General features: G+C 34.0%; 2 protein-coding genes across 3 annotated transcripts; both read left to right on the top strand.

Annotated features, from left to right (window-relative positions):
• The first annotated feature begins 1,304 nt into the window (after nucleotides 1-1,304).
• On the top strand, nucleotides 1,305-7,640 carry LOC127873997 (uncharacterized). Of its 2 annotated transcripts, none has more exons than XM_052418098.1 (2): nucleotides 1,305-3,097; nucleotides 7,429-7,640. In XM_052418098.1, the coding sequence occupies exon 1, from the start codon at nucleotides 1,305-1,307 to the stop codon at nucleotides 2,820-2,822; it is 1,518 nt and encodes a 505-aa protein (XP_052274058.1). In that variant the 3' UTR covers nucleotides 2,823-3,097; nucleotides 7,429-7,640. The 2 variants fall into 2 exon arrangements, 1 of the variants encoding a protein (XP_052274058.1); XR_008046484.1 differs by lacking the exon at nucleotides 1,305-3,097 and adding an exon at nucleotides 6,407-7,234.
• On the top strand, nucleotides 3,089-11,777 carry LOC127873996 (uncharacterized). Its single transcript, XM_052418097.1, has 2 exons — nucleotides 3,089-4,986; nucleotides 9,124-11,777. The coding sequence occupies exons 1-2, from the start codon at nucleotides 3,741-3,743 to the stop codon at nucleotides 11,094-11,096; spliced, it is 3,219 nt and encodes a 1,072-aa protein (XP_052274057.1). The 5' UTR covers nucleotides 3,089-3,740; the 3' UTR covers nucleotides 11,097-11,777.
• Nucleotides 11,778-12,061: the final 284 nt, after the last annotated feature.

Below are 12,061 nucleotides of genomic sequence, written 5' to 3'. Positions count from 1 at the left end.
TTGTTATATGGGACGACACTTTTTACAGATGTATTGCTTTAGACATTTATGGATCTGTGGAGAAACATGCATGTATACGAGATAAGATAGTTCACCATATGCACAAAAACACCAATCTGTATTCAGTATATATAGATGAGGACATCAACATTCATATAACAAATCAGAGTCATAAAGATGGCAGAATGTCTTCATGGGCTACAGAAGCAGAAATTTATGCAGCGGCTACGGTATATTCAGCTGTTGTACAGATCTACAACGTAACGAACGGTGTAACTCAATTTCTGAATTTCGAACCGGTTACAAAAAGTACAAAAATAAAGCGATATTTTTTCTTGAAAATGGAACATGGACATTTTGATTCATTAAGAGTGAAAAGTAAGCAAAAAGTATCACATGACCGAATTGAAGATACGTCTCAGTTTGACTGGTTCGATATGGAACAACTTCCCGAAAAGCCCCATGTCAAAACAGTATCGCATGATGAAATGGTACGAATTCCGAAACCATCTGAAGTGGAACATGCATGTTTTAAGGACAAAAAGAAGGTTATAAACAAAGACAATCCACACAAAGATACAGACAGAGACTTGGTAACAAAGGATCAGTTTTCAACAATCATAAACTTATCTTCCAGGGATTTAACATTTAATGAAAAAGAAATTCTATCAAAAGGTTTAAAATTCATACCTACAACTAACAAATATGACATCACAAAACTGCAAAGCGATCTCTGTGAGTGGGAAAGACGCATGCGTCTTAAAGAGTATTTCCATGATAAACAAAATGATCAGGAGAAAGATAATATCAAACCATGGATGAAGAAAAAAAGTAGATTTACACCAACACCTGGGAGAGAAAAAAGTCTTGATACATATATTGACGCGGTAAAACGAGAGATACTATATGGACTTAAAGACAGAGTTCAGTCAAATATAAGTGACAAAGAATCAAAGGCCTTACAAAGCTTGCTGAATGATTCAAGTATAATCATTCGACCCGCAGACAAAGGATCAGGAGTTGTGGTCGTTAATACCGAGGACTAAATCAAAAATCTGGAGAAGGAAATGAATGAATGTGATTCTTATGAAAACAACAACGGAAAGTGTAAACATGAAGCAAGCAGGGCGGTTAAAAAGGTAGCAAATAAATTATATAGAGACGGCCTTATTGACCAGGAACTGAAAGATTACTTAATACCAAAACACCCCCAAGAAGCAAAGTTAAAAGGAAATCCAAAAATCCATAAAAATAACAATCCATACCGGACAATAGTGAATGGCATTAGGACGGCCACAGAAAACATGGCAGAAGTTGCAGAGAAAGAGTTGAATGAGTTTGTAGAAACAACACCAAGTTATATTAAAGATACAACAGATTTTCTGACAAAACTGCAAGAAATCCCCAATGAAATTCCAGAAAATACAATGCTTTTCTGCTTTGATGTTATCAAACTTTATCCATCCATTCCTAAACAAAAAGGCTTAGAGGCATGTAGAGAAGCACTTGAAACTAGAACAGACAAAACCATCCCTTCAAAAGCAATAGAAGAAATGATAACCACCGTTCTTGACAACAATATTATAACATTCAATGGAACTGAGTATAAACAAAGAAAAGGAGTTGCCATAGGCTCAAAGTTGGGGAGGAATTTTGCATGTGCCTATATGCGTAAATGGGATGAAGAACTAATGAAGAATGAGTTCATACCAATCTTTTACAAAAGATACATCGACGATGGATTTGGATTTTGGACACATGGACTGGAAAAGCTTAATGAGTTCCTTATGTTTGCAAACCAGATTGATGAAAGTATTCAAGTAGAAATGAGAGTTGGTGGGAAAGAAATAGAATTTCTGGATACTATCGTGAAGATAGAAGATAGGAAAGTAATAACATCTTTATACACAAAACCCTCAGACAAGCACATGTATTTAAACTACAAATCAAGCCATCCAAGAAAAACAAAAGAAGCCATTCCATATAGTCAAACCATTAGACTGAAAAGAATCTGTTCTAAAGATACAGATTATCAGGTCCATAAGAAAAAATTAAAACACTATCTTCGTAAACGTGGCTATAGCGGAAAGATCATTGACAGGCAATTTGATCGAGCAGACAAGCTGGATAGGGATACTCTTTTGAAACCAAGTGAAGACAAGAAGAAAAACATGAAAAGAGTTCCACTTGTACTTACGTACTCGAAAAAACTACCACGCATACACGATATTGTGAAAAAGCACCTACCTCTACTGCACGAGTCGAATAGAATGAAGGAAGTTTTTAATGAAATGCCTATTGTTGCATACAGACGAGACAAGAACATAGCAGATATATTAGTGCATGAAAAAACCAATCGTACTATGACAAGGGAGGTCAATCCAGTAGAAAGATGCACCAAAAAGTGTGTAGTGTGTGACATGCTAACAAGGGGGTTGCACAACCGTGGAGGGGTGAGTGGAGTGACCATTAGCAAAAGGCAGACCTGTGAAGCATGTAACGTCATCTATGGAATAAACTGTATACAGTGTGGCAAAATAGTTTATGTGGGGGAGACATCACGCTCACTAAAAGAACGATTAAAGGAGCATGAGGCAGATACAAGGCACCACAGAAGCAAACCTGTTGCTGAGCATTTTAACTCCGGACAACATAGTGTAGAAGACATGGGAGTATGTGTTTTACAAAATATTAGAGACAATTCGGATTACTACCGCAAGATAAAAGAACTTAACTGGATTCAATTGTTAAAGACAGAAGTTCCAAATGGACTTAACACAAAAGCAGCTTCCGATTTAGTATGGCAGAATTATAGGCGATAGTGTAGGCCAATACGAGATTCGTGTAGACAGTTTAAGTAACGATAACTATTTTCAAAATGCATAATTCTCCAACAATAGTGCATGCGAGCGTAAGTATGTGAGAGGGTGGATATGTATGTGTGTATATATGAGTATATGTGTGGGTGTGTATATATATATGTATATGTGTATGTATGTACACATGTAGGTGTTTATTTGTGTACCTGTAATTATATGTGCAAGTATATGAGTGAATATGTACAAGTGTGAAGGAATGCGTATATATGTGTGCATATGTATGAACACAATACATTAGAATTTAACTTCATTTAAAAGATTGGAATTAAAATTATTATAAATAATTAATTATTAATCATTTCAATTTGTTTAAATGTTGATAAATATAGTCAATAAGAATTAGTGTTGAGATATTATAGTAATAGTGCTGACTACAAAATAGGAATTTTGATTTTGTGAATATTATTTTTAGGTTGGTACAGTAAATATCTATATTATTATTATAGTAATTATTGTTATCATTAATATAGTTATTATTATTGATATAACAATATGATGTTATTGTAATACTTTTTATTATCAAATTCAATTTGGAAAATTACAATGAGGAATGAATTTCTGATCAAGTATAAGAACCATACAACGAAATGTCATGTATATTATGTATTTTGGCGCAATTGTATATCGCATGGTAAAGTACGACGTCATGACGTCATTTCCTGTCATATTTGACGTTGTAAAACATTTACTTTATTGGTGTATACAACAGTTATAACTATGTAGTGAATTCGTATTTGTAAACTTTGATAAAGCCCGTTTGGGCGAAATATTAATAAAAGAGTGTTTTTACTATGAAATATGTATATCTTTATCCCTACTGGATATAAAACTGAGTATTGACATTACACTCCTAAAAGATTTATGAGTATGAAGAACTACATAACATCGCACCAGAGTAAATTGCTACGTTACAAATCACATGCGGATTTCTTAAATAAGTGCCTCACGGAAGGAATAGTGCCAAATGGATTTAAATTACAATGGGAACCACAAATAGATATGGATCTGGAAACTCGAGAAAAATGTGCCAAAGTCAAGAAGGATGCGTCATTGCGGTTGATTACACTTACTGAAAAGGCTATTACAAGTAAGATAATAGAATTACAAAGCAACAATGTTGATATTCATAATGAAAACTCAAATCATTTACAAAGGAGTCTATATGAACGGAAACAAAACAAATTGCAAAAGGCACGTATGCTTAATTTTGACATCAGAGACATTAATAACTCATTAGATGATTTCATTGTGAAAAATGTAGCAGGAGATGGGAATTGTTTTTACAGATGTATTGCTTTAGACATTTATGGATCTGTGGAGAAACATGCATGTATACGAGATAAGATAGTTCACCATATGCACAACAACACCAATCTGTATTCAGTATATATAGATGAGGACATCAACATTCATATAACAAATCAGAGTCATAAAGATGGCAGAATGTCTTCATGGGCTACAGAAGCAGAAATTTATGCAGCGGCTACGGTATATTCAGCTGTTGTACAGATCTACAACGTAACGAACGGTGTAACTCAAATTCTGAATTTCGAACCGGTTACAAAAAGTACAAAAATAAAGCGATATTTTTTCTTGAAAATGGAACATGGACATTTTGATTCATTAAGAGTGAAAAGTAAGCAAAAAGTATCACATGACCGAATTGAAGATACGTCTCAGTTTGACTGGTTCGATATGGAACAACTTCCCGAAAAGCCCCATGTCAAAACAGTATCGCATGATGAAATGGTACGAATTCCGAAACCATCTGAAGTGGAACATGCATGTTTTAAGGACAAAAAGAAGGTTATAAACAAAGACAATCCACACAAAGATACAGACAGAGACTTGGTAACAAAGGATCAGTTTTCAACAATCATAAACTTATCTTCCAGGGATTTAACATTTAATGAAAAAGAAATTCTATCAAAAGGTTTAAAATTCATACCTACAACTAACAAATATGACATCACAAAACTGCAAAGCGATCTCTGTGAGTGGGAAAGACGCATGCGTCTTAAAGAGTATTTCCATGATAAACAAAATGATCAGGAGAAAGATAATATCAAACCATGGATGAAGAAAAAAAGTAGATTTACACCAACACCTTGGAGATAAAAAAGTCTTGATACATATATTGACGCGGTAAAACGAGAGATACTATATGGACTTAAAGACAGAGTTCAGTCAAATATAAGTGACAAAGAATCAAAGGCCTTACAAAGCTTGCTGAATGATTCAAGTATAATCATTCGACCCGCAGACAAAGGATCAGGAGTTGTGGTCGTTAATACCGAGGACTATATCAAAAATCTGGAGAAGGAAATGAATGAATGTGATTCTTATGAAAAAAACAACGGAAAGTGTAAACATGAAGCAAGCAGGGCGGTTAAAAAGGTAGCAAATAAATTATATAGAGACGGCCTTATTGACCAGGAACTGAAAGATTACTTAATACCAAAACACCCCCAAGAAGCAAAGTTAAAAGGAAATCCAAAAATCCATAAAAATAACAATCCATACCGGACAATAGTGAATGGCATTAGGACGGCCACAGAAAACATGGCAGAAGTTGCAGAAAAAGAGTTGAATGAGTTTGTAGAAACAACACCAAGTTATATTAAAGATACAACAGATTTTCTGACAAAACTGCAAGAAATCCCCAATGAAATTCCAGAAAATACAATGCTTTTCTGCTTTGATGTTATCAAACTTTATCCATCCATTCCTAAACAAAAAGGCTTAGAGGCATGTAGAGAAGCACTTGAAACTAGAACAGACAAAACCATCCCTTCAAAAGCAATAGAAGAAATGATAACCACCGTTCTTGACAACAATATTATAGCATTCAATGGAACTGAGTATAAACAAAGAAAAGGAGTTGCCATAGGCTCAAAGTTGGGGAGGAATTTTGCATGTGCCTATATGCGTAAATGGGATGAAGAACTAATGAAGAATGAGTTCATACCAATCTTTTACAAAAGATACATCGACGATGGATTTGGATTTTGGACACATGGACTGGAAAAGCTTAATGAGTTCCTTATGTTTGCAAACCAGATTGATGAAAGTATTCAAGTAGAAATGAGAGTTGGTGGGAAAGAAATAGAATTTCTGGATACTATCGTGAAGATAGAAGATAGGAAAGTAATAACATCTTTATACACAAAACCCTCAGACAAGCACATGTATTTAAACTACAAATCAAGCCATCCAAGTAAAACAAAAGAAGCCATTCCATATAGTCAAGCCATTAGACTGAAAAGAATCTGTTCTAAAGATACAGATTATCAGGTCCATAAGAAAAAATTAAAACACTATCTTCGTAAACGTGGCTATAGCGGAAAGATCATTGACAGGCAATTTGATCGAGCAGACAAGCTGGATAGGGATACTTTTTTGAAACCAAGTGAAGACAAGAAGAAAAACATGAAAAGAGTTCCACTTGTACTTACGTACTCGAAAAAACTACCACGCATACACGATATTGTGAAAAAGCACCTACCTCTACTGCACGAGTAGAATAGAATGAAGGAAGTTTTTAATGAAATGCCTATTGTTGCATACAGACGAGACAAGAACATAGCAGATATATTAGTGCATGAAAAAACCAATCGTACTATGACAAGGGAGGTCAATCCAGTAGAAAGATGCACCAAAAAGTGTGTAGTGTGTGACATGCTAACAAGGGGGTTGCACAACCGTGGAGGGGTGAGTGGAGTGACCATTAGCAAAAGGCAGACCTGTGAAGCATGTAACGTCATCTATGGAATAAACTGTATACAGTGTGGCAAAATAGTTTATGTGGGGGAGACATCACGCTCACTAAAAGAACGATTAAAGGAGCATGAGGCAGATACAAGGCACCACAGAAGCAAACCTGTTGCTGAGCATTTTAACTCCGGACAACATAGTGTAGAAGACATGGGAGTATGTGTTTTACAAAATATTAGAGACAATTCGGATTACTACCGCAAGATAAAAGAACTTAACTGGATTCAATTGTTAAAGACAGAAGTTCCAAATGGACTTAACACAAAAGCAGCTTCCGATTTAGTATGGCAGAATTATAGGCGATAGTGTAGGCCAATACGAGATTCGTGTAGACAGTTTAAGTAACGATAACTATTTTCAAAATGCATAATTCTCCAACAATAGTGCATGCGAGCGTAAGTATGTGAGAGGGTGGATATGTATGTGTGTATATATGAGTATATGTGTGGGTGTGTATATATATATGTATATGTGTATGTATGTACACATGTAGGTGTTTATTTGTGTACCTGTAATTATATGTGCAAGTATATGAGTGAATATGTACAAGTGTGAAGGAATGCGTATATATGTGTGCATATGTATGAACACAATACATTAGAATTTAACTTCATTTAAAAGATTGGAATTAAAATTATTATAAATAATTAATTATTAATCATTTCAATTTGTTTAAATGTTGATAAATATAGTCAATAAGAATTAGTGTTGAGATATTATAGTAATAGTGCTGACTACAAAATAGGAATTTTGATTTTGTGAATATTATTTTTAGGTTGGTACAGTAAATATCTATATTATTATTATAGTAATTATTGTTATCATTAATATAGTTATTATTATTGATATAACAATATGATGTTATTGTAATACTTTTTATTATCAAATTCAATTTGGAAAATTACAATGAGGAATGAATTTCTGATCAAGTATAAGAACCATACAACGAAATGTCATGTATATTATGTATTTTGGCGCAATTGTATATCGCATGGTAAAGTACGACGTCATGACGTCATTTCCTGTCATATTTGACGTTGTAAAACATTTACTTTATTGGTGTATACAACAGTTATAACTATGTAGTGAATTCGTATTTGTAAACTTTGATAAAGCCCGTTTGGGCGAAATATTAATAAAAGAGTGTTTTTACTATGAAATATGTATATCTTTATCCCTACTGGATATAAAACTGAGTATTGACATTACACTCCTAAAAGATTTATGAGTATGAAGAACTACATAACATCGCACCAGAGTAAATTGCTACGTTACAAATCACATGCGGATTTCTTAAATAAGTGCCTCACGGAAGGAATAGTGCCAAATGGATTTAAATTACAATGGGAACCACAAATAGATATGGATCTGGAAACTCGAGAAAAATGTGCCAAAGTCAAGAAGGATGCGTCATTGCGGTTGATTACACTTACTGAAAAGGCTATTACAAGTAAGATAATAGAATTACAAAGCAACAATGTTGATATTCATAATGAAAACTCAAATCATTTACAAAGGAGTCTATATGAACGGAAACAAAACAAATTGCAAAAGGCACGTATGCTTCATTTTGACATCAGAGACATTAATAACTCATTAGATGATTTCATTGTGAAAAATGTAGCAGGAGATGGGAATTGTTTTTACAGATGTATTGCTTTAGACATTTATGGATCTGTGGAGAAACATGCATGTATACGAGATAAGATAGTTCACCATATGCACAACAACACCAATCTGTATTCAGTATATATAGATGAGGACATCAACATTCATATAACAAATCAGAGTCATAAAGATGGCAGAATGTCTTCATGGGCTACAGAAGCAGAAATTTATGCAGCGGCTACGGTATATTCAGCTGTTGTACAGATCTACAACGTAACGAACGGTGTAACTCAAATTCTGAATTTCGAACCGGTTACAAAAAGTACAAAAATAAAGCGATATTTTTTCTTGAAAATGGAACATGAACATTTTGATTCATTAATAGTGAAAAGTAAGCAAAAAGTATCACATGACCGAATTGAAGATACGTCTCAGTTTGACTGGTTCGATATGGAACAACTTCCCGAAAAGCCCCATGTCAAAACAGTATCGCATGATGAAATGGTACGAATTCCGAAACCATCTGAAGTGGAACATGCATGTTTTAAGGACAAAAAGAAGGTTATAAACAAAGACAATCCACACAAAGATACAGACAAAGACTTGGTAACAAAGGATCAGTTTTCAACAATCATAAACTTATCTTCCAGGGATTTAACATTTAATGAAAAAGAAATTCTATCAAAAGGTTTAAAATTCATACCTACAACTAACAAATATGACATCACAAAACTGCAAAGCGATCTCTGTGAGTGGGAAAGACGCATGCGTCTTAAAGAGTATTTCCATAATAAACAAAATGATCAGGAGAAAGATAATATCAAACCATGGATGAAGAAAAAAAGTAGATTTACACCAACACCTGGGAGAGAAAAAAGTCTTGATACATATATTGACGCGGTAAAACGAGAGATACTATATGGACTTAAAGACAGAGTTCAGTCAAATATAAGTGACAAAGAATCAAAGGCCTTACAAAGCTTGCTGAATGATTCAAGTATAATCATTCGACCCGCAGACAAAGGATCAGGAGTTGTGGTCGTTAATACCGAGGACTATATCAAAAATCTGGAGAAGGAAATGAATGAATGTGATTCTTATGAAAAAAACAACGGAAAGTGTAAACATGAAGCAAGCAGGGCGGTTAAAAAGGTAGCAAGTAAATTATATAGAGACGGCCTTATTGACCAGGAACTGAAAGATTACTTAATACCAAAACACCCCCAAGAAGCAAAGTTAAAAGGAAATCCAAAAATCCATAAAAATAACAATCCATACCGGACAATAGTGAATGGCATTAGGACGGCCACAGAAAACATGGCAGAAGTTGCAGAGAAAGAGTTGAATGAGTTTGTAGAAACAACACCAAGTTATATTAAAGATACAACAGATTTTCTGACAAAACTGCAAGAAATCCCCAATGAAATTCCAGAAAATACAATGCTTTTCTGCTTTGATGTTATCAAACTTTATCCATCCATTCCTAAACAAAAAGGCTTAGAGGCATGTAGAGAAGCACTTGAAACTAGAACAGACAAAACCATCCCTTCAAAAGCAATAGAAGAAATGATAACCACCGTTCTTGACAACAATATTATAACATTCAATGGAACTGAGTATAAACAAAGAAAAGGAGTTGCCATAGGCTCAAAGTTGGGGAGGAATTTTGCATGTGCCTATATGCGTAAATGGGATGAAGAACTAATGAAGAATGAGTTCATACCAATCTTTTACAAAAGATACATCGACGATGGATTTGGATTTTGGACACATGGACTGGAAAAGCTTAATGAGTTCCTTATGTTTGCAAACCAGATTGATGAAAGTATTCAAGTAGAAATGAGAGTTGGTGGGAAAGAAATAGAATTTCTGGATACTATCGTGAAGATAGAAGATAGGAAAGTAATAACATCTTTATACACAAAACCCTCAGACAAGCACATGTATTTAAACTACAAATCAAGCCATCCAAGAAAAACAAAAGAAGCCATTCCATATAGTCAAGCCATTAGACTGAAAAGAATCTGTTCTAAAGATACAGATTATCAGGTCCATAAGAAAAAATTAAAACACTATCTTCGTAAACGTGGCTATAGCGGAAAGATCATTGACAGGCAATTTGATCGAGCAGACAAGCTGGATAGGGATACTCTTTTGAAACCAAGTGAAGACAAGAAGAAAAACATGAAAAGAGTTCCACTTGTACTTACGTACTCGAAAAAACTACCACGCATACACGATATTGTGAAAAAGCACCTACCTCTACTGCACGAGTCGAATAGAATGAAGGAATTTTTTAATGAAATGCCTATTGTTGCATACAGACGAGACAAGAACATAGCAGATATATTAGTGCATGAAAAAACCAATCGTACTATGACAAGGGAGGTCAATCCAGTAGAAAGATGCACCAAAAAGTGTGTAGTGTGTGACATGCTAACAAGGGGGTTGCACAACCGTGGAGGGGTGAGTGGAGTGACCATTAGCAAAAGGCAGACCTGTGAAGCATGTAACGTCATCTATGGAATAAACTGTATACAGTGTGGCAAAATAGTTTATGTGGGGGAGACATCACGCTCACTAAAAGAACGATTAAAGGAGCATGAGGCAGATACAAGGCACCACAGAAGCAAACCTGTTGCTGAGCATTTTAACTCCGGACAACATAGTGTAGAAGACATGGGAGTATGTGTTTTACAAAATATTAGAGACAATTCGGATTACTACCGCAAGATAAAAGAACTTAACTGGATTCAATTGTTAAAGACAGAAGTTCCAAATGGACTTAACACAAAAGCAGCTTCCGATTTAGTATGGCAGAATTATAGGCGATAGTGTAGGCCAATACGAGATTCGTGTAGACAGTTTAAGTAACGATAACTATTTTCAAAATGCATAATTCTCCAACAATAGTGCATGCGAGCGTAAGTATGTGAGAGGGTGGATATGTATGTGTGTATATATGAGTATATGTGTGGGTGTGTATATATATATGTATATGTGTATGTATGTACACATGTAGGTGTTTATTTGTGTACCTGTAATTATATGTGCAAGTATATGAGTGAATATGTACAAGTGTGAAGGAATGCGTATATATGTGTGCATATGTATGAACACAATACATTAGAATTTAACTTCATTTAAAAGATTGGAATTAAAATTATTATAAATAATTAATTATTAATCATTTCAATTTGTTTAAATGTTGATAAATATAGTCAATAAGAATTAGTGTTAAGATATTATAGTAATAGTGCTGACTACAAAATAGGAATTTTGATTTTGTGAATATTATTTTTAGGTTGGTACAGTAAATATCTATATTATTATTATAGTAATTATTGTTATCATTAATATAGTTATTATTATTGATATAACAATATGATGTTATTGTAATACTTTTTATTATCAAATTCAATTTGGAAAATTACAATGAGGAATGAATTTCTGATCAAGTATAAGAACCATACAACGAAATGTCATGTATATTATGTATTTTGGCGCAATTGTATATCGCATGGTAAAGTACGACGTCATGACGTCATTTCCTGTCATATTTGACGTTGTAAAACATTTACTTTATTGGTGTATACAACAGTTATAACTATGTAGTGAATTCGTATTTGTAAACTTTGATAAAGCCCGTTTGGGCGAAATATTAATAAAAGAGTGTTTTTACTATGAAATATGTATATCTTTATCCCTACTGGATATAAAACTGAGTAATGAGAGAAGTGTTTTAATTAATTGTTTGTCACTAAGCCATTAATTCATACATGCATACAAAATATAAGAAA

The sequence above is a fragment of the Dreissena polymorpha genome, chromosome 3, assembly GCF_020536995.1.
Source record: "Dreissena polymorpha isolate Duluth1 chromosome 3, UMN_Dpol_1.0, whole genome shotgun sequence".
Lineage (NCBI taxonomy): Eukaryota > Metazoa > Mollusca > Bivalvia > Myida > Dreissenidae > Dreissena > Dreissena polymorpha.
This window is presented reverse-complemented; position numbering and strand designations above follow the sequence as displayed.